We start from the raw sequence: 23,049 nt of genomic DNA, 5'->3' as shown, positions 1-23,049 counted from the left end.
CCCCCCCCCCAAGCACTATCCCTCCGCTGACTCCGGCAAGTAGCAGTGAGTCAGGAGGAAGTGCCCCCTGTCTGGGGCCTGTGGCCACAGTGCACAGTGTGAATGCATACAGTGGTTGCTGCTGTGTGTTCATTCTTGCAGAAGCTTGCCCCAACCACAACAAAGGACAGCCACAGTGCCTCTTGCAACTCCGACAGGAAGCTGCATCTTTCACACAATCCCGATCGACCAATCGGGGGATTTTTCTCTTCGCTCTTACCAAGATAACCTTCTTCTAATTCTAGCTGACAGTCACCTCACACCTCCTCTAACGATTAGCTTCCTCCTTTTGTTTTGGGGTTTCTTAGGATGGCAGACCGGGTGTGAAGGCCCTGTTGGCGAAGTTCGATGACAAGTCTCTAGAGAGGGTGCCTGCCCAAGGTTCCCAGAAGCTCACAGTCCCCTCCCACGCTCCAATCCTGAGAAACATGTCTTCCGTCGCCAGTAAGGCAGCCGCCTTTGAAAGTACTTCAGTCTCCAGGTTCCCCACGGGCAGGTCCACTGGTTCTTTCAGCGAGAAGCCCAACCCGGCCGCAGACAAGCCCGTCTTCCCCAAGCCATCTGCGGTCAAAGCACAGCAGGAGACCAGGGACCCCAAACCTCCCTTTCCAAAGCCCAGCGTTGGGGCAAAACCCTCCCTCAACACTTTCAACACAGTGAAGGAGGAGCAGGAGGAGAAGTCCCCTTTTGTGAAGTTTGGACTGAGGCCGACAGCAGACTCGGGGAGCACACTCAAGGAGAGTGAGGCCCAGCCAGCCTTTCCCAAGCCTTCGACCTTTGCCAAGCCCTCAAATGCCGGAAGTCCAAGTGAAAACCGGACTGCTTTCTCCAAAAACCAGTTCCTGAAAGCCAACTCACTGGCTGGAGGTGCGAGCCCAGACAAGCCCGTGAAACTTCCCGTCCCCAAATCAGTCGGACTGAAAACTTGGAATGATCATTCAGGCCCTCCAAAGGAAAACACCGATAGTGCCAAGAAGGAGGATGGTGGGAGTGAGAGGAGTGGTGGGCCCTTCCCCCTTAAGCCGCTGAAGCCAGTGGGTGAACAGGGGAAGAGTCCCATTCACGGGGGCGAGGAGAGCAAGAGTGAAAACTTAAAGCCTTCGGCTCTGAAGAACTTTCCTCCAAGGGCCAAGCCAGAGGAGGCCTCCTCAGCCCCCAGTGGACCCAATAGGTTCCTGCAGCTACAGAGCCAGTTCCAGAACAAGGCGCAGAGCCAGGAAAACGAGGAGGGACAGAAGGATACCGCCGTCCCCAAGCGGAAGAACCTGCCAGCGCTGTGGACCCTGGGGCCTCCTCCTCAGAAACCCAACCGACCCCCCAATGTGAACCTGGAGCAGTTCAAGAAACCACAAGAGAAGCCACACCCTCCAACTCCAGGTAGGTGCCCTGCATCCTCACCAGCAAGATATGTCAGGAGTTCCGGTTAAGTGCGGGGTGGGGGGGGGGGGGGTGGATTTCCCTCGATGTTCACTTTCAGAGTCCGGTTTATTACGCAGCCTTGTATGTCGTGACATTTGGTGTTTTGTGGCTGCAGTACAGTGCAAAACCATGAATTTACTGTAACTTGCAAATGGAATAGTGTAGAACTAGGAATAAGTAGGTGGTTTTCATTGCCCGTTCAGAAATTTAATGGTGGAGAGAGAGAAGCTGTTCCTGAGTTATTGAGTGCAGGTCTCCTCCCTGATGGCAGCTATGGGAAGAGGGTCTCACAACCTATAGACTCATTTTCAAGGGCTCTTCATCTCATGCCCTCGATCTTTATTGCTTACTTATTTATTCATTATTATTTGTATGTGCACAGTTTATTGTCTTTTGCACGTTGGTTGTCTGTCCGAGCAGAGAGTGGTGAATCTGTGGAATGCTCTGGCTTGGACTGCGATGGAGACCAAGTCCATGGGTATATTTAAGTTGACCGTTTCCTGATCGGTCGGGGCATCAAAGGATATGGCGAGAAGGCAGGTGTGTGGGATTGGGTGGGATCTGGGATCAGCCATGATGGAATGGCAGAGCAGACTTGATGGGCTGAATGGCCTAATTCTGGTCCTCTGTCCTATGGTGTGGTCTTCAGTTGATTCTATTCTGTTTTTTGGATTTACTGAGTATGCCCACAAGAAAATGAGCCTCAGGGGGTGTATATGGTGACATACATGTACTTTGATAAATTTTCTTTGAACTTTGGATGCTACCTCTTGAAGATGTCCTTGATGTTGGGGAGGCCAGTGTCCACGGTGAGTTTACAACCCTCTGAAGCTTTTCCCGATCCTTCCTACCTGGCAGTAATGCAGCCAGTCATAATACTCTCCATTGAACATCTGATGTCAGGAAATGTAGAGGAGGCTTGACCCAAAAGCAGAGCAGCAGAGACGACTTAATGGAAAACGATAACTTTGATGCTAGACTGCAAAATAACAAGCCATGAGGGGCCGCAAAACAAGAGAGAACGGATACTAAACACAACAGGTGTCAAGGTAAACTTTAGGCAGGGAGAGGGACTGGTTGAGGCTGACAGTTCGATGAGTGGACAAGGAGTTTGGCTGCGAGCTGAGTTATAATAGGCTGCCGGTGATGTCTGGAATGAGTGGCAGGCGAATCCTGTTAGCTGGATGGAGACTGGGAGGTGCCTGCATCTGCAGGTTGGGGGGTGTCAGCAGTAGCACACTTAACGATCTGAAGAAAGTTTATAAGAGTTTTTGGTGACATACCAAATCTCCTCAAACTGTTAATGAAGTAAAGACACGAGTGTGCTGTCTCTGCGATGGCATCAAAACGTTAGTCCCAGGATAGGTCCTCTGAGATGTCAGTGCCCAGGATCTGGGCCAACCCGAGCAGGCCAGCTGCTCCAAACATCTGGAATGTGGTTGGTAAACATCTGCATTCACGTAGGGCTTTTAACGTGCTGGCAGTCACGCAGTGTGAGCACTGCAATACAAGCTGTGTGAGGAGACGTGAGGGTTCGTGACATGAGGAGTTTGGTTGTGTTTATTTGTTTAGAGTTCTGGTCCAGTGGGCCTTGCTGTCCCTACTTAACCCTAGTCTACTCACGGGACGATTTACAATGACCGATTAACCAGTGCCTTTTGAATGTGGGAGGAAACCAGAGGAAACCTGTGGAGAACATACCAACTCCTTACAGACAGCGCCAGAATTGAACTCCAAACTCTGACTTCTGACGCTGTGTTAGCGACACACAGACGTCTGTGCTGCCGTGGCACCATTTAGGAAGCAGACAGAAGGGGAAAGGGGCTCCAGGGACGAGTTGTTCGGACATGGATTCCTGAGCTCTGACCCCAGGAGGACTGTCTGCCATTGGTAGAGAGGGGGCAGTGCTGTGGAGTGCAGATGGTGGACGGGAGGAGACTGGAGGCAGAGATAAAGGTGGTGCCTTCCTGAATATACGAGCTGGTAATCTGCTGTCTTGGTCTTTGTGTGGTATGCACTGATAGTTTTACTTCTGATTTCTTTGTCCCAGCACATCTCTGTCCTAAAGGGACGTCCTTCTGTTCTGAGGCTGTGCCCTCTGGTCCTAGGCACAGAAGAGTAGTGGTTAGCACAATGCCTTACAGTACAGGCGATAAGGGTTCAAATCCCATCACTGCCTGTAAGAAGTTTATACGTTTTCCCCTTGACTGTGCGGGTTTCCTCCAGGTGCTCCAGTTTCCTCCCACAGTCCAAAGACGTGCCGGTTGCTGGGTGGTCATTGTAAATTGAGCCATGATTAGTCTGGGTTAAGTTGGGGGTTACTGGTGGGGCGGCTCGAAGGGCCAGAATGGCCTATTCCACACTGTATCTCAATAAAATAATCACATCCCCGGCACATCCACTCTACCTGGGCCTTTCAGTTGGATCGGAGAGATGTAGAGCAGGGGTTCCCAACCCTTTTTATGCACTGGACCCTACCATTAACCACCAAGTCTGTGGACCCCCAGTTGGGAACCTCCTAATGTAGAGATCAGGGGTCCAATGTGGGCGAATTGAATTATTCTAAATAGGAATCATATGACCATCAAACATAGGAGCAGAATCAGGCCATTCAGCCCATCGAGCACACTCCATCCTGGCTCATTTAATTCTCCTGCCTCCTTCCCGTAACCTTTGACACCCTGGCTAATTAAGAATCTATCAACCCCCACTTTAAATACACACAATGACTTGTCTAGTATGGCCAACATGGATGGGATTAGTCATAAGGGCCCATTTCTGCACTGTGTTTCTGATAAATGGTGGCTGTGTATAAGGCTTGAAGCAGGAGAGGGAGGGATCCAGGGAGAGCTCGGGCACTCTGAGGAGGGGGAGAAGCCTCTATGGTGTCTGCTCCTCAGCGAATGGACCAGACTGGAGCCAATCCCACCACCATTTACTGTGTGAGCCAGTCACCCTACAAAGGGTGGGCCGTGAGCCGGTCACCCACACCCGTGGAGGGCGGGCCATGAGCCGTTTGCCCCGCTGAGGGCGAGGACCGTGAGCCGTTTGCCCCATGGAGGGCGAGGACCGTGAGCCGTTTGCCCTGCTGAGGGCGAGGACCGTGAGCCGTTTGCCCCGCTGAGGGCAAGGACCGTGAGCCATTTGCCCCGCTGAGGGCGAGGACCGTGAGCCATTTGCCCCACTGAGGGCGAGGACCGTGAGCCATTTGCCCCACTGAGGGCGAGGACCGTGAGCCGTTTGCCCCATGGAGGGCGAGGACCGTGAGCCGTTTGCCCCGCTGAGGGTGAGGACTGTGAGCCGTTTGCCCCACAGAGAGTGGGGGCAGTGAGCCGTTTGCCCCGTGGAGGGTGAGGACTGTGAGCCGTTTGCCCCACAGAGAGTGGGGGCAGTGAGCCGTTTGCCCCGTGGAGGGTGAGGACTGTGAGCCGTTTGCCCCGTGGAGGGTGAGGACTGTGAGCCGTTTGCCCCACAGAGAGTGGGGGCAGTGAGCCGTTTGCCCCGTGGAGGGTGAGGACTGTGAGCCGTTTGCCCCACAGAGAGTGGGGGCAGTGAGCCGTTTGCCCCGTGGAGGGTGAGGACTGTGAGCCGTTTGCCCCACAGAGAGTGGGGGCAGTGAGCCGTTTGCCCCGTGGAGGGTGAGGACTGTGAGCCGTTTGCCCCGTGGAGGGTGAGGACTGTGAGCCGTTTGCCCCACAGAGAGTGGGGGCAGTGAGCCGTTTGCCCCGTGGAGGGTGAGGACTGTGAGCCGTTTGCCCCACAGAGAGTGGGGGCAGTGAGCCGTTTGCCCCGTGGAGGGTGAGGACTGTGAGCCGTTTGCCCCACAGAGAGTGGAGGCAGTGAGCCGTTTGCCCCGTGGAGGGTGAGGACTGTGAGCCGTTTGCCCCACAGAGAGTGGGGGCAGTGAGCCGTTTGCCCCGTGGAGGGTGAGGACTGTGAGCCGTGTGCCCCACAGAGAGTGGGGGCAGTGAGCCGTTTGCCCCGTGGAGGGTGAGGACTGTGAGCCGTTTGCCCCACAGAGAGTGGGGGCAGTGAGCCGTTTGCCCCGTGGAGGGTGAGGACTGTGAGCCGTTTGCCCCGTGGAGGGTGGGCCGTGAGCCGTTTGCCCCGTGGAGGGTGGGCCGTGAGCCGTTTGCCCCGTGGAGGGTGGGCCGTGAGAGCAGCTTGTGTGGAACGTGCTGCTGGTGCTAAGGGTAGAGGCAGGTACATTAGAGACATTGAAGATGGTCTCAGATAGGCAGATGGATGATCAGATCAGTGGAGGGCTATGTATTTAAAATTGGAGGGAAGTTGACAGGTTCTTTATTACTCAAGGTGTCAGAAGTTATGGGAAGAATGCAGGCGTCTGGGATCGTGAGTCAGCTATGCTGGAACGATGGGCCAAAGGGGCCTAATTCTGCTGCTATGTCTTATGGTCATAGAGTCATAGAAAAGTACATCACAGAAATATCTAGTCCATGCTGAAATCATTTAAACTGCCTACTCCCATCAACATGCACCGGGACCACAACCCTCCATACCCCTCCCATCCTTGTACCTATCCAAACCTCCCCAAAATGTTGAAATGCAGCGCACATGCATCATTTGCACTGGCAGCTCATTCCACACACTCACGGTCCTCTGAGTGAAGAATTTTCTCCTCATGTTCCCTTTAAACTTCTCACCTTTCACCCTTAACCTGTGATCTCTATTTGGAATCCCACCCAACCTCAGTGGAAAAAGCTTGCTTGCATTTACCTTCTGTATACCCCTCATAAATGTATGCACCTCTATCAAATCTCCTCTCAGTTTTCTAAGGATAAAATCCCAGCCTATTCAATCTTTCCTTATAACTCGGGTCCTCCAGTCCTGGCACCATCCTTGTAAACTTTCTCTGTATTCTTTCTTGTAGGTAAGAGGTCTTATGGTCTTAACCAAGAGATTTCAAACTGCGAACAGATCATTGTTAAAAGCTGTGAAAAGATTTGTTGAGGTGCAGCCAGAGGAGTAGATAAAGGCAAAACCAGTCGATGTTTTGTCGAGGGACCGGGTCTGAAGGATATCTGAAGCTGGGTGTCAGTGTAGCCTGTGGGGAGGGTACAGAGAGGCTTCAGGGCAAGGTAATGACAGCTGAAGAACCATGGGAAAAAAATGTAAAGTCACGCACTTAGAAATGTACAAAATGCTGGAGGAACTCAGCAGGTCAGGCAGCATCTATGGAAGTGATCCCGATGAAGTGTCTCGGCCCGAAACATCGACTGTTTATTCCTGTGCCTGGATGCTGCCTGGCCTGTTGAGTTACTGCAGTATTTTGTGTGCATTACTCTGGATTGCCAACATCTGCAGATCTCCTGAGAAGCGTGGTGTATTTTCTAAGTTATGAGTGACCGACAGTTCAGAGGGACGTGGGAACCTCTGTACAGGGGTCGCTGAATGTGAATCTGCAGATGAATAAGACAAACTTTTTATCAGGATGCTTCCTGGATCCGAGGACATGTGGGATGGCACGACAGAATAGCTGTGAGCATGACACTATTACAACCGCTCTCAGCCACGGCCTGTAAAGAGTCTCCCTGTGGGTTTCCTCACACATTCCAAAAGGTTGTGGGTTAGGGTTGTATGTTTTGGGCATGCAGGGTTGGCAGGGAAAGTGGTGAAGCTTGAAAGCCAGCCCAGAACAATCCTCACTGCTGTGATTTGACACAAACACCAGATTTTGCAGTATGTTTCAATGTCCAGATAAACAAAAAAAAACTAATCGGTCTTGCGTGAGCTCGGACTTTTCTCTGGAGTGAAGAAGGATGAGGAGCGACTTGATAGAGGTGTACAAGATAATAAGAGGCAGGGATAGAGTGGGCAGTCAGAGACCTTCTCGCAGGGTGGAATTGGCTGATACCTGAGGGCATAACTTTAAGGTAATTGGAGGAAAATACAGGGGGATGTCAGAGGTCGGCTTTATGCACAGAGAGTGGTGAGTGTGTGCAACGTGATGCCAGCAGGCAGATGCATTAGAGACATCTTAGATAGGAACATGGATGGAAGAAAAATGGATGGGGCTGTGTGGGAGGAAGGGTTAGACTGATCTTACGGTAGGAGAAATGTTCAACACAACATTGTGTGCCAAAGGGCTTGTACGGTGCTGTTGTGTTCAGTTTTTTTTTCACTGAGAAAACGCTAATGATTGACAACATTCACTGAAGCCTCCATTTCTCCCAGAGAGTTTTCTCCTGCATCAGGTCACTCCACCCTGATGTTGGGCTCTCCGTTGTCTGAGAGCAAGAGGAAGACTGTGGAGAGGGGGCTGAGCCTTGGATCGTAGAAGTACTCGATTTGCAATTTTCGAGAGCTGCTCGCCCCCTCCACTTTTGCTCTGAAACCCTCACTTTGCATGACAGCATTGCAAGTTGCAGCAAGGTGCACAAACCTCAGCTAAAATGTCTCTCTCTCTCTCTCTCTCTCTCTCTCTCTCTCTCTCTCTCTCTCTCTCTCTCTCTCTCTCCCCCTCCCTCTCCCTCCCTCTCCCTCCCTCTCCCTCCCTCTCCCTCCCTCTCCCTCCCTCTCCCTCCCTCTCCCTCCCTCTCCCTCCCTCTCCCTCCCTCTCCCTCCCTCTCCCTCCCTCTCCCTCCCTCTCCCTCCCTCTCCCTCCCTCTCCCTCCCTCTCCCTCCCTCCCTCTCCCTCCCTCTCCCTCCCTCTCCCTCCCTCTCCTCTCTCTCTCCCCTCTCTCTCTCTCCCCTCTCTCTCTCTCTCCCCTCTCTCTCTCTCTCCCCTCTCTCTCTCTCTCTCTCCCCTCTCTCTCTCCTCTCTCCCCTCTACCTCTCTCTCTCCCCCCCTCTCCCCCTCTCTCCCTCTCCCATGCGAGCACTCTTTCTCTCTTCTCACACTCTCTTCCTCTCTCTGCATACACTCACTCTCTGTCTCACACTCCCTCCCTTCTCTTACCCCCATTCTCTGTTACTGGGGGGGGGGGGGGGTTTAAGCTCTCCCACTCACTCGTATTCTGAGTCAGTCTCACTCCACCTGTCTCACTTGCTTCTCTCCCTTGTCTCAGGTACTTGCTGTCTGAGTCTGCCTGACTCTTGCTGTCAGTCACTGGCTTCTGCCCCCCCCCCCCCCCACTGTCTGATGCTGCCTTTCAGTTTCTGATTCTCTCACTCTCAAATCCCACACAGATAACGTGCTACTGACTGCTGGCTGATGTCCAGGGTGAGGAAGTTAAAGTATAAAAAAACTCCCAGGCTCTGAAACAGACAAGGGACAGATATTCAACAGAGCTGCTGGAAACAGGCCCAGAGGCAGAGGGAGAGAAGGTAGGGGTAGAGAGAGAGGGAGCAGGGGGACGGAGGCAGAGAAAGAGAAAGGGAAAAAGAGTGTAGATGCCATGAGAGAGGGGAGCAGAGGCCGTGTGTGAGAGAAAGGGAACTGACTTGTCAAACTAGTATCTTTCCTTGGTGAGATGCTGATTCTAATTATTAAGGAAATGCTAACGAAGTATAATCTGATTATCTTGTTCCTCCTCCGCTCTTTTTATATCTCCATCTCCCTCTCTCTCCAGGGTGGAAATGGCTAACAGGAGGGGACATAATTTTGAGGTTTTTGGAGGAAGGTACAGGGGGGATGTTATTTTAACACAGAGTGATGGGTGCATAGAAAGTCCTGCTGGGATGGTGGTGGAGGCAGGTATGTTAGGGACATTTAAGAAACTCGTGGATGATAGAAAAATGGAGAGCTATGTGGAAGGGATGTGTTAGATTGAATTGAAAGGCCAGCATGCCATTGTGGGCCGAAGGGTCGATACTGTGCTGTAGTGTTTTACTGTATGTTCTTTCTTTCTTTCCTTTCCCTCTCACTCTCTCCTGCTCACAGCCTCTATCCCTTTCTCTCTCCCCCTTTTCCCTCTGGCCCTTCCCACTGTCTGCCCTGCCCCTCCCACCCCACCCTCTCTCCCGTAACCTCCACCCTCCCTCTCTTGCACGTTCTGCTACAGTACATCACTGATTGAGATGCTCAGTTAGAAGCCTCAGCCTCAGCGTCTGTCGACTCTGCTCGTAGCTGTGCAGGGTGACCCCAGTGTGTGCAGCTTGCAGCCTGCTAATTCTGCTACAGAAACGTGCTGAGGACCTGTCAATGTGTTAAGTTTATCACTGAGTTGATTCTGGTCAGCTCGCAATGTATTCCTGTAATCCAGCTTCAGATGGTCCAATATGTAAAACCAGAGCATTTGAGGTGAGAGGGGGTAATTTCAAAGGAGGTGTGAAGGGCAAGGTTTTGGAGTGGCCTGCCTGAGCAGGTGGTAGAGGCAGGTACATTAGGAACATTAAAGAGACGTTTAGATAAGCACATGAATACAAGGAAAATGGAAGGATATGGACCCTGGGGGAAAAGTCTCTGGTTATCCACTTGATCTGTGTATCTCATCATCTTGCATACCTCTATCAAGATACCTCTCACCTTCCTTCTGAAAGAGAAAAGCCCTAGCTTGCTGAACCTGTTGTCATAAGACATCCTCTCTAACCCAGGCAGCATCCTGGTAAATCTCATCTGCAACCCCTCTAAAGCTTCCACATCCTTCCTATAATGAGGCGACCAGAACTGAACACACGACCCCGTGTGGTCTGACCAGGGTTTTATGGAGCTGCAACATTATCTCATTGCTCTTGAACTCCATCCCCGACTGATGTAGACCAATATACCTTGTACCTTCTTATCCACCCTCTCAAATTGTACAACACTTTTGACAGATCTGTGGACATGGACCCAGGTTCCCTCATTTCCATCTTACCACTAAAAATCCTGTATTCTGCCTTTGTTCGACCTTCCAAAGTGAATCACTTCACACTTTTCAGCGTTGAACTCCATCTGCCACTTGTCAGCGCAGCTCTGCGCTCTGTCAAAGTCCTGTTGTAACCGATAATCAGAAAAGTTTCGGGGGATGCAGGTAAATGGGACTGGCTGAGTGAGTCTGTCCAAACGGCCTATTTCGGCACTCTGTACCTCTCTGATTCCGTGCTCAAGCCCAAGCCCAGCAGGTATTTGCCAATAAACGGGCACAGTGGTTAGCCTAAAGCTTTACAATGCCAGCTGTCTGTGCGTTCTCCCTGTGACCAAGTGGAGTTCCTCCGGGTGCTCTGGTTTTCTCTTGCATGCCAAAGACAGACAGTACGGGTTAGGGTTAGTAAGCTTTGGGCATGCTGTGGAAGTGTGGCAACAGTTTCAGGCCGAGCCCAGCAACTTCTTCGAACTGTGTGGGTCATTGGCACAATGCATTTCACTGTAACTGTGACATATAAAGATGATTTTTATCTTTACCTCATTTTAATAAATTAAAGAAATCCAGAATAGAACATCAGAATCTGGTTATTATCACTGATGTATGGTGTGGAATTTTGTTGTTTTGCAACAGCAGAATATTAAACTACCACACGTTATAAGAAGAAGAAATAAATAGATAAATAGTACAAAAATAGAGAACTTTTCATCCCTCATTCCGATTGTTAATGCCAGCCTTTCATCGCGACGGCGAACAAAGCCCTGAAGAAGTGAGGGGCTGGAGAGAGGGAGACGGGGGAGGCAGAGAGAGGTAGGTAGAAAAAAAGAGAGATGGGGAATGGGAGAGGGGGATAGGGATGGAGCGGGGAGGGAGAGGGGGACAGGGAGAGGAAGTGGGGGAAAAGAGAGGGAGAGAAATAGAAGGGAGTGAGAGGGAGGGAGGAAGAGTGAGAGAGGGAGGGAGAGGGAGTAGTGGAGGAGAGAGGGATTTAGAGGTGAGAAAGAAAGAGAAGGAGATAATGGGTAGAGAGTGAGAGAGGATTTAGGGATAGAGGGAGAGAGAAACAGAGAACTGGAGAGTAAGTAAGCTGTATGTGTGGTCATCCCTGATACTGTTTGGTGGTATCAGTGTGAACTGGAACAGGGCAGAAATCCGAGTGAGTGGGAGGAGCAAGAGTGGAGTGGTGGAGAGTGAGGGAAAGGGCAATGGTGGGAGAATGAAGTGGACCGACCGTATCAAACAACGGAGGGGTTAACGAGAGTAATTTCAGTTTCGTTCAGAGCATTCCCTGACATCTGGAGTGGGTGCCCATGGGGATTGAACCGGCCTGTGGGTCAGAGGTGTCCTGTCAGCCCTAAGTATCACTGAGTGTTGCCCAGGCAGGTGCAGGCCGTCTCTGCCCTGGGAGTTTGGCGACTGCTGAACGACACCAATGACTTCCTCTATTAGCCGTCCTCAGGGACGGAGCAATTTGCATGTTGCCCGTTTTGTTGCAGAGTGCCTGACCTTGTTGAATTGGTTTATTATCATGACAACTACCTCACTTACTAATTAGAACTCAGATCATTATAGCACAGGAACAGGCCCTTCGGCCCACAATACTGTGCACAGCCAATGACAGTGGTAATCAAATGGCCAGCTAAACTGATCCCCTCTGCCTGCACAATGTCCATACCCTTTCAATTTCCTCACATTCATAGGCCCATCTAAACGTCTTGTAAATGTCCCCAGTGTGTCTGCCTATGCTAGCACTCTGGGCAACGTATTCAAGGCACCCAAAAACTGGTTTACTACAGTCGTGCATACCAAGATACAGTGAATGAAAACCTTTTGTTTCGACCATTAGTTCATACAGCAGGAGCTGAATGAGGCCACTCAGCCCATTCCATGGCTGATTTATCATCCCTCTCAACCTCATTCTCCTGCCTTCTGTCTGTAACACTTGACACCCTGAATAATCAAGAACCCATCAACCTCTGCTTTAAATATACCCAATGACTTGGCCTCCACAGCCGTCTGTGACAATGAATTCCACAGATTCACCAGCCTCTGGCTAAAGAAATTCCTCTTCATCTTTGTTCTAATTGTATGCCCCTCTAATCTGAGGCTGTGCCCTCTGGTCCTAGACTGACCCACTACAGGAAAAGTCCTCTCCACATCCACTTTTAATATTTGGCAAGTTTCAATGAGATTCTCCCCTTCATTCTCTATCTTGTTTGTGTACTATCCAAGCAGATTATTCCATTCATTAATACATCAAGGTTGTATAAAGAAAAGCAGAAGGGTGAATAAAGTGTTAGGAAGTCAGAATCAGTTTATTATCACTGACATATGTCATGAAATTTGTTGCTTTGCAGCAGCAGTTCACTACAATACATAAAAAATTACTACAAATTACAATTAAAATATATTTTTAAAAAGTGCAAAAGAGAGCAAAATAGTGAGGTAGTGTTCATCGGTTCATTGTCCATTCAGAAATCTGATGGTGGAGGGGAAGAAGCTGTTCCTAAAACATTGAGTGTGGGTCTTCATCATTTATCATTATATTGAAATTTGTCCTTTTCTGTACATATTACATTGTTTATTGATCATTTATTAATTATTGCACTACCCTGCACTGTTTTGTGCACTTTATGTAGTCCTGTGTAGGTTTGTAGTCTAGTGTAGTTGTTGTGTTGTTCTATATAGTCTAGGGTAGCCTTGTGCTGTCTCACATAGTCTAGTGTAGTTGTTGTGTTGTTCTATATAGTCTAGGGTAGCCTTGTGCTGTCTCACATAGTCTAGTGTAGTTGTGTTCTATGTAGTCTAGGTTAGCCTTGTGCTGTCTCACATAGTCTAGTGTAGTTGTTGTGTTGTTTCATGTAGCACCATGGTCCTGGAGGAACGATGTTTCATTTTTACTGTGTACTGTACCAGCAGTTTATGGTCGAAATGACAATAAAGAGGACTTGACTTGACCTGGACCTCCTCCCTGATGGTAACAATGAGAAGAGGGCATGTCCCAGATGGTGAGGGCCCTTAGTGATAGATGCCACCATTTGAGGTATCCGCTTTTGAAGATGTCCTCAATGGCAGGGAGGGTAGTGCCCATGATGGAGCTGGCTGAACTTTCAGTGCGGGATTTCCAGTCGTGTATCGTGGTGCCTCCGTGCCAGACGGTGACACAGCCGGTCAGAAAGCTCTGCGTGGTTTTTCTGTAGTAATTTGCAATGCAGGCAGAATTTAATGTGCAAGAACGACAAGAAGTACAATTGGGAGATCATGATCAGCGTATGAGAGGTCCATTGAATAGCTTTATAAGGCGGGGCAGAATCTGCCCCTGAGACTGGTGGTATGTGAGTTTAGGTCAAGTAGCATCTGTGGGGAATTGGGGAGGAGTGCGGGTAGGAAATTGTCAATGTTTTGGGTTGAAACCCTGAATCAGGAGAGGGTAATTGGTGAGACGGATGAAGAAGATTGGTGGGCTGTGGAGAGAGGGGAAGTGGAGTGATGAGACAGGGAATGGGGGTAATTGGTGAGACAGGGATGAAGGTGATTGGTGGACTGTGGAGAAAGGGAAAGTGGAGTGATGAGACAGGGATGGGGGTAATTGGTGAACCGAGGGTAAGGGGAGGTTAGTGGTGAGATGGGGCAGAGTGACTGTTGGACTGAGTGTAAGGGGAGAGGGATGGTGAGACCAGACTGGAGGTGATTGGTGGACTGAAAGGAGCGGTGAAGATGGTCAGAGGTGTCTTGTGGACTGAGAGGAGGAGTGAGACAGACAGAGGTGATTGGTGGACTGAGGGGACGGGTGCGATAGGGCTGGAGATGATTGGTAGGCTGAGAGGAGTGGGAGGGGAGTAGTGAGACAGGCAGAGGTGAGTGGTGGACTGAGGGGACGGGTGCGACAGGGCTGGAGATGATTGGTAGGCTGAGAGGAGTGGGGGGGAATAGTGAGACAGGCAGAGGTGAGTGGTGGACTGAGGGGATGGGTGCGACAGGGCTGGAGATGATTGGTCGGCTGAGAGGAGTGGGAGGGGAATAGTGAGACAGGCAGAGGTGATTGGTGGACTGAGAGGGGAGAGGTGTGACAGGGCTGGAGGCAGATTTTAAAGTCACCAGCTTGTGGTAAATGTTATGAAATGACTTCAGTTGCATCAGAACTTCTGTAGGAAGCTGCTGCAATTGGATTTCGGAAGAGGTTAGTGCAGAGTACTGCACAGGATCATCCCTTCTATCACCACATCTGTGCCAACCATGATGCAAATCTAAAACTCATCCCATCTGTTTACACGTGGTCCATATCCCTCCATACCCTGCCTGTTTGTGTGGCCATCTCAATACCTCTGATGTGTCACTCTCATCACTGCTTCTACCATGCATCGCTCTCTGTATGAGAAAACCTCCCTCTCACATCTCCTTTAAACTTTCCTCCCCTCTCCTTAAACCTATTCTCTCTGGTACCTGACATTCCTATCCTGGGGAAAAGTCGCTGGCTTTCTACGCTATTTATCCCGCCCATAATTTTATCTCGAGTAGTGAGGAGGAGCAGAAGAGGCAGCAATGGTTTTATTCAGGTCCACAGCTGAAGTTTGAAAAAGCCAGCACTTCACTGCAGTTTTTAGATTGGACTGTAACCAATTAATGAGTGGGAGCCCGAGAAAAGCAGCGATCTCATTCAGGTCCAGGGCTGCAGTTTAAAAAGGCACCCCTTCGAGGCAGTTTTTGGAGTTGGACTGCACCCAATCTGTGAACAGGTTTCATTAGAAAATGCGAATAAACTGAAGGCGGGGGAAACAGAGCGGCTGTTGCCTGAGTGGGCTAGTGTAGGATTGGCTTTGGCTCGTCCGGCTTGGATGAGGTAAGTATCTTTCTTACTGTTTATTTTTCCGTCCTCATCTATTCGAGTATGTTTAGTGTGGTGAGAACGGCTCCACGGGCTGTGTTTTGTTCTCTGAGTGAGTGAATGTGGGAATTCTGGGAGACCTCCAGCCTCCTGGATAACCAGGTCTGCACCAGGTGCACCGGGCTGCATCTCCTCAGGGAACTGGAGCTGCAGCTCGATGACCCTCGGCTCACACGGGAGAATGAGTAAGTGATACATGGGAGCTACGGGGAGGTAGGGTGACTGTTAGGAGAAGGAAGGGAAATGCACAGCCTGTGCAGAACACACCTGTGGGTGGCACCTTTGGATACTGTTGCGGGGGGGGGGGGGGGGAAATGGCCTGCTGGGGGAGCCCCAGTGACCAGGGCTCTGGTCCTGAGTCTGGCGGTGTGACTCAGAAGAGCAGAGAGGTGAAAAGGACTGCAATGTTCAGAGGTGATTTCTTAGTCAGAGGAATAGAGACAAGATTCTGTGGTCACGGTAGAGATACCAGCATGGTATGTTGCCAGGGTCAGAGATGTCTCTGATCAGGTCCACGGCCTTCCAGTGGGTGGTACATATTGGCACCAATGAAATAGGTAGGAATTCTACCTACCTATAGGGGGAATTTATAGAATGCCTACGAGAAGGCTTTTTAGATCAGCTTGTGGTTCTGGACTGAGTGTTCTGTAAGGAAATGGATTTGTTTAGAGAGCTTGGGGTAAAGGAAGCCTTGGGAACCAGTGATCACAATATGATAAAAACAACACACAAAATGCTGGTGGAACACAGCAGGCCAGGCAGCATCAATAAGGAGAAGCGCTGTCGACTTTTCGGGCCGAGACCCTTCGTCAGGACTACAATATGATAAAATTCACCCTGCAATCTGAGGAGGAGAAGCAAAAGTCAGATGTATCAGGAGTAAAGAGAATTACAGAGGCTTGAGAGAGGAGCTGGCCAAATTTGATCGGAAGGGAACACCAGCAGGGATGATGGCAGAGCAGCAAAGACTGGAATTTCTTTGAGCAATTCAGAAAGTGCAGGATAGACGCATCCCAAAGAAATAGTATTCTAAAGGCAAGATGGCACAACCATGACTGACAAGAGAAGTCAATGCCAAGTTTATGTTTATCAAAGCCAAAGAGTATGCAGATAATGGAGCAAAAAATAGTGGGAAGTTAGAAGATTGGGAAGCATTTAAAAAGCAATGGAAGGCAACTAAAACTATAAAGAAGGGAAAGATGGAATAAGTTAGCCAATAATATTAAAGAGGATACAGTAAGTTTCTTCAGATACACGAAGTGTAAAAGAGAGGGAAGAGTGAATATCGGACCGCTGGAAAATGATCCTGGAGAGGTAGTAATGGGGGACAAGGAAACGGTGGATGAATTGAATAAGTATTTTACATCAGTCTTCACTGTGGAAGACACTAGCTGTATGCTGGAATTTGAGAGTGTCGGGGGCAGAAGTGTATGAAGTTGCTACTACAAGGGAGGATGTGCTTGGGAAACTGAAAGGTCTGAAGGTAGATAAGTCACCTGGACCAGATGATTTACAACCCACGGTTCTGAAGGAGGTGGCTGAAGAGATTGTGGAGGCACTAGTAATGATCTTTCAAGAATCAATTATTTCTGGAATGATTCCAGAGGACTGGAAAGTTGCAAATGTCACTCCCCTGTTTAAGATGGGAGGGAGGTGGAAGAAAGGAAATTATAGGCCAAATAATCAGGGGTTGGGAAGATGTTGGAGTTGATTGTTAAGGGTGTCATTTTTGGGGGACTCGAGGGACATGATAAAATAGGCCACAGTCAGCATGGTTTCCTCAAGGGAAAATCTTACCTGAGAAATCTGTTGGAATTTTGAGGAAATACTAAGTAGGATAGACAAAGGAGACCAAAGACAACAAAGGTTGGTGTTATGTTCTTGGATTTTCAGAGGCCTTTGACCAAGTGCCACGCATGAGGCTACATAACAAGTTAAGACCCCATGGTATGTCAGGAAAGCTACTAGTATGGACAGAGCATTGGCTGATTGGCAGGAGGCAAAGAGTGGGAATAAAGGGAACCTTTTCTGATTGGTTGCCAGTGACTAATGGTGTTCCACAAATGGCAGGGATGATTCGAAGGGCTGAATGGCATAATTCTGCTACTACATCTTATAGTCTTTTGGTCAAACACTTTCTCACCCGGGCAGTATTCTGGTGAATCTCTTCTGTACCCTCTCCAAAGACTCTTAAAATGTTGAGTGTGTGTCTTCAGGCCCCTTTACCTCCTCCTTGATGGTCGTAATGAGAAGATCTTGAGTGATGAGGTCCTTAATGATGGATGTCGTCTTTTTGAAGCTTCACCTCTTAAAGGTGTTCCACAATGGTTATGACCCATGATGGAGCTGGCTGAGCTTGCAGCTGTTTCTGATCATTTACAGGATCAAGAGCTAGCACGTCATCATTAGCCAAAGGGCCTGTACTATTCTGGACTGCTCAATGCTTCAATGCTCTGCTCTTTCACTCTGCCCAGCACATTCATGCAGGCAGCTTGTAGACCAGAGCTATACGCACACATCAATTTTTGACCACATGCTCAGATTGAAATAACCAAGTGGTTACACAGAGATGCAATCTATTCTTCTCAGGCACGCAGACACACCTGAGTGCATATCCCCTCCCACGTATGCAGAGCTGAAGCTGAAATGCATGCTGTGCTTTGATGGAGTCACACCGGTCTCTGGCTGGGTAACAGATCAATTCCCCTACGTGCACCATTCACAGAGGCTTGTGCTCAAGTTGCAAAAGCTATATCTTCACATGGTAACCACAGACAACTTAAGTCTTGTTGAGAGATGTGTGTGTGTGTGTGTGTGTGTGTGTGTGTGCGTGTGCATGCGCACACCCCATCGAAAGAGCCCTCACCACCACAGTCCTCAGTGCAAACTCCTTTCCAAGAACGCAGTAGTTTATCAGTTTGCATGACGCTATACTAGCTTGGGGCATAGGAGGCCAGAGTTATATTCTGGGCTCTGGAAGAAAGTTAGTTAGTTCTTCTCATGAGTGTGTGAGTCTCCTCTGGGTGCTCCGGTTTCCTCTCGCATTCCAAAGACGTACCGGCTAGTAGGTTAATTGGTTATTGTAAATTGTCCTGCCATTAGGCTGGGGTTGAATCAGTGGGTTGCTGGGTGGTGTGGCTCGTTGGGCCAAAAGGTCTGTTCCATGCTGTATCTCTTAACTAATTAAAATACTGTATTGCCAGTTTCAGGGCCATTGAGATGGGGAGAAGGGATTTGGGTAAATTGGTTTCTAATTGCCATATGTACCAACATACAGTGAAAATCATGCCATCCATGCAGATCATTTCACAAGCATAAATACATTTGATTATGCTAGCTGCTTTACTGGGGCAACTGGAAGTATAGACTTTCTGTCCTTCTTTGGAAGGGAGCCTGGTTTGCATAGTATACTGAGCTGTGTCCACAACTCTCTGCAGTTTCTTAATAATAATATTAATAGTCAAAAATCTATAGTAAAAGACCATCAAATTCAAGGGATAAATGCAGAAAATGCCAAGAGAAACCAGAAACAATCCAATGCATTATAGCAGTTTAACTCAATCTGATAACTTACACAGGCACAATCAAGAAGCAAATATCATTCACCAAAATCTTGCTTTAAAATACAAACTCATAAAAGACACCGTACCTTACTATAAATACAAGCCTAAACCAGCTTTGGAGTCAGAGACCTATAAATTGTATTATTTTATGGTATGACCGATTATTGCAGATGTCACTACACAATAGCATTAAACAATTAAACCTACACAGCAGTATTTATGTAAATCTCCAGAAAGCCACAATACCAAACACCACTAGAACAGTCTGAAAGTCCCTAGCAATTGAGGAATGAGTGTGCTTGGATATGTCTGTAGCTCAGGTCTTACCAGCTTGAGCAATAATAATAATAAAGCATCTTTCATACAGACAACACAGACAAAGTGCTTTAGAATAGGATAAAGTGCAAACATGAAAATAAAAGACAAAAAGTTGTAAGTTAAAAGCAAAGTTAAATATATCGGCTTTGAACTGGTGTTTAAAAGTGTCAACTGAGACTGCATCCCTTATAGTTTGAGTTATTGAATTCCACAGTGTAGGAGCGTAGTTCAGAAAAGTTGACTGCCAATTCTCTTTTAAGGGAGATTGTTTAAATTTAAGAGACCAGAAGGAGAAGAGCTTGAAAGATTATAAATCTTACAGTTACACATAGAGTGGTTGCCGTACCAAGCTGTGATGCATCTGAAACTGTCTGTGGTGCATCTGTAAAAATCAGTGAGGGTCCTCAGCAACATGTTGAATTTCTTTAGCCTCCTGAGGAGATGGAGGTTGGCCTGTGCCTGTGCTTTCCTTGGTGACCACATGGTTAGACAAGGACAAGCTTATCAGTAATGTTTATACCCAGGAACACAAAGCCTGTGTACACAGAGTTGTGTATATGACAACAAACTCAAATTTGGTTTTGGCTCTCGAACATCTCCGCCTCAGCACCTTTGACGGAAGCGGGAGTCTACATACCAGACGGGGATGCATCCAGTCAGAAAGTTCTCCACAGTACATCTGTAGAAATTCTGATAGTCTTTGGTGTCATACCAAATCTCCTCTTTTGTGATTCCATTAATGTGTTGGCCACAGTTAATTGTGAGATTCGCTCCTTAAGAGCTCTGTATTACCCCCCCACCCCGTCCAACATGTTAGCCACTGCACAACAGTTAGGCTGTTGGCTGACAGAGGGAGTGTTGTGTTGTCAGCAGTGCTGACATACAACATGGCATAGTACTGCTCAGGAACAGGAATATTTTTTTTCAAAAAGGAAAATTTAATAGGGCTGAGGGTATTCATTTATAAATATTAAGGCTTACTTTGCGAGCAACTGCTGCAATTGCAGTTCTCTGAAATTAGGATGCAGCAATGCAAGTAGTTATGTTATTAATAATCCTCAAGATGGGCAAGTGAGATGCTCTGCTTATTTATGTCACCAGTTGTGAACTGTTTGAGGATCGTGTGAAACAGAAGTAGCAGTGGAATAAGTGAGAAGGTTGGTGCTTCATCTTGCTGACTCCAAACGGATGGCACAGCTCAAGCGATCTGCTCCCTTCGGGCAAAACCACAAGCCCAAAAACTCCAGCCGTTAGCAACTTCAAAGTCTCTGCGTGTCTGGTTAATTATGTTATGAGCTGAGTTTGGGTTTTTTTTTGCACAGTATGGAAGAGATCTTGTGAAAAACACAGATCATATCGCAGTACGGTACCTCCAGCCCACGATATTGACCTACTCCGAGGTCAATCTAACTCTTCCCTCCCACATAACCCTCCTTTTTTCTTTCATCCATGTGCCTATCTAAGAGTGTCTTAAATTTTCCTAATATACCTGCCTCTACCACCACTCCTGGTAGCATGTTCCACACGCCCACCACTCTACTACCTCTGACATCCCCCCCTTATAGTTTCCTCAAATCGTCTTAAAAATGATGCCCCCTTGTATTAGCCATCACCTCCATTCTGGGGGATAGGCCCTGACTGTCTGGTCGTCAGTATTATTTTTGTGTTCTTTTATGCCACAGAAGGACATTCAGCCTATTGTTTATGCTGACAACGGTTTCACTGTCACGAATTTGTTGTCCTTTCCAAACCCCACGCCCCTTCTCCCACCAAGCACCCAGCTCAAACGATTATTCAGCTACCAACCGCCACATGTTTGGCATGTGTGAGGGGGCTGGCTGCCAAGGTCACAAATAGAATGGGACTGTTGTGGACGGAGCGAAGGTCCGCATAGATCCACAGGAGCTGGTGCAGATTGACCCGAGAAGGACACAGTAGCATAGCAATTAGCATGGCCACTTCACAGCGCCCGCAACCTCTGATCCAAGTTTGACTCCTGCTCCTGTCTTTAAAGTGTTCATTCCTCCTGCCCATGATGTGCAGGTTAAGGTTAGGGTTAGTGAGTTGTGGGCGCGCTATGTTGACACCAGAACAATGGCCATACTTGTGGGCTGCCCAGCACAATCCTCACTGATTTGATTTGATGCAAATGGCATGTTTCACCGTTGTACAGACCTTTTAACATACTCTAAAATCAGCCTTCCTGATTTCCAAACGTTCCCAATCTGGGGTCCGTGGACCCCTCGGTTAATGGTAGGGGTTCATGGCATAGAAAAGGTTGGGAACCTCTGGTCTAACCCTTCCCTCCCACGTAGCCCTCCATTTTTCTATCATCCAAATATGGGATTTCCTCCAGCATTTTGCGAATGTTGCTTAAGAATCTATTAATCGCGACCTTAAATATTCCGAATGACTTGGCCTTCACAGCTGTCTATGGCAATGAATTCTACAGATTCACCACCCTCTGGCTAAAGGAACTCCTCCCCATCTCTGCTCTAAATGGACGTGCTACTATTCTGCGGCTCTGCCCTCTGGGCCAGGGTGAGAGCACTGGGCCAGATTGGAAAGGTCAGGGTTTCAGGGCCAGAAGTGAGGGATGGGTCAGTTCAGCTGGTTACTCCTCAACGTTTACTCGTCTCTGCTTCGAACTGAGGCTGTGGCCTGCATCAAACAGGCTCCTGCGATGGCTGTGACTGAATTCGTGAATACAGTTCTGAATGTTATTTGCTGACTTTTATTGTTGCACGGTTTTCTTCTGCACATCTGTTGTTTGACCGTCTTTCTTTAATGGATTCTATTGGATATTTTTGTTTTGTAGCTACCTGTAAGGAGATGATGGCATATAGTATACATATTTTGGTAATAAATGTACTTTGAACTTCTTGTAAACATGCTCCCAACATCCTCCCTATTTCACCCCCCCCCCTTCCTGTCTGGGTCGCCCTGGGGAGGAGAGAGTTAGTCAGAGCCTTTGACTCAAAGAGTCGGTTAACCAACTGATATTATTCTGGATTCTATCAGTCGGTCTCTGCGCAGATCGAGAGAGAACAGGAAAAGTTAAAATAAATGATTTAAAGATTAAAGATTAGCTTTTCTCTTACATGTACATTGCAACATCAAAACATAGAGTGAAATGTGTCATTGTGACGACAACCAGTGCAGTACAAGGACGAGCTGGGGGCAGCCCACAAGTGTTGCCATGCTTCCGCTACCAACAAAACACATTCGCAGCTTACTAACGCTCCCCTGTACGTTTTTGGATCGTGGAAGGACACCAGAGCATTCAGAGCAACAAATCCTAAACAGGAGATTCTGCAGATGCTGGGAATCCAGAGCAGAAGTACATTGAATGCTGGAGAAGCTCAGCAGGACAGTCAGCATCTATGGAGAGGAATAAACAGTCGACGTTTTGGGCTGAGACCCTTCATCAGGACCGGAGAAGACGGGGGAAGATGCAGAGGAAATGCACATGGACACAGGCTGCCCAATTACCCCCATGTGACCAGTTAACCTACTAACCTACTGGGTGGCAGTGTGACATGCGAAGAGGACGTTAGGAGAATACAGGGAGACTTGGATAGGCTGGGTGAGTGGGCAGATATTTGGCAGATGTCATTCAATGTGAATAAATGTGAAGTTATCCACTTTGGAAGCTGGAACAAGAGGGCAGAGTATTGTCTGAACGGTGTAGAGTTAGGTAAGGGAGAAATACAAAGAGACCTAGGAGTCCTAGTTCACCAGTCAATGAAGGTGAATGAGCAAGTGCAACAGGCAGTGAAGAGGGCAAATGGAATGTTGGCCTTTGTTACAAGGGGAATTGAGTACAAGAGCAAGGATGTCCTTTTGCATTTGTACAGGGCCCTGGTGAGACCACACCTGGAATATTGTGTACAGTTTTGGTCTCCAGGTTTAAGGAAGGACATTCTGGCAATTGAGGAAGTGCAGCGTAGATTCACTAGGTTGATTCCTGGGATGGCAGGGCTGTCTTACGCAGAGAGATTGGAGAGATTGGGCTTGTACACGCTGGAATTGATGAGATTGAGAGGGGATCTGATTGAAACGTTTAAGATAATTAAAG

General features: G+C 48.4%; 1 protein-coding gene across 3 annotated transcripts in view; it reads left to right on the top strand.

Moving 5' to 3' along the window:
• The window catches only part of LOC132396574 (FYN-binding protein 1), a 164,094-nt gene that overhangs the window by 38,493 nt on the left and 102,552 nt on the right, over positions 1 to 23,049 (top strand). For all 3 annotated transcript variants that reach the window (XM_059974247.1, XM_059974245.1, XM_059974244.1), the window contains exon 2: positions 348 to 1,416. In XM_059974247.1, coding sequence (XP_059830230.1) covers positions 348 to 1,416 — 1,069 coding nt within the window. The remainder of the gene's footprint in view (positions 1 to 347; positions 1,417 to 23,049) is intronic.

The sequence above is a fragment of the Hypanus sabinus genome, chromosome 7 (assembly GCF_030144855.1).
Source record: "Hypanus sabinus isolate sHypSab1 chromosome 7, sHypSab1.hap1, whole genome shotgun sequence".
Lineage (NCBI taxonomy): Eukaryota > Metazoa > Chordata > Chondrichthyes > Myliobatiformes > Dasyatidae > Hypanus > Hypanus sabinus.
The sequence above is the reverse complement of the archived record's forward strand: the minus strand, read 5'-3'. Positions and strand labels throughout refer to the sequence as shown.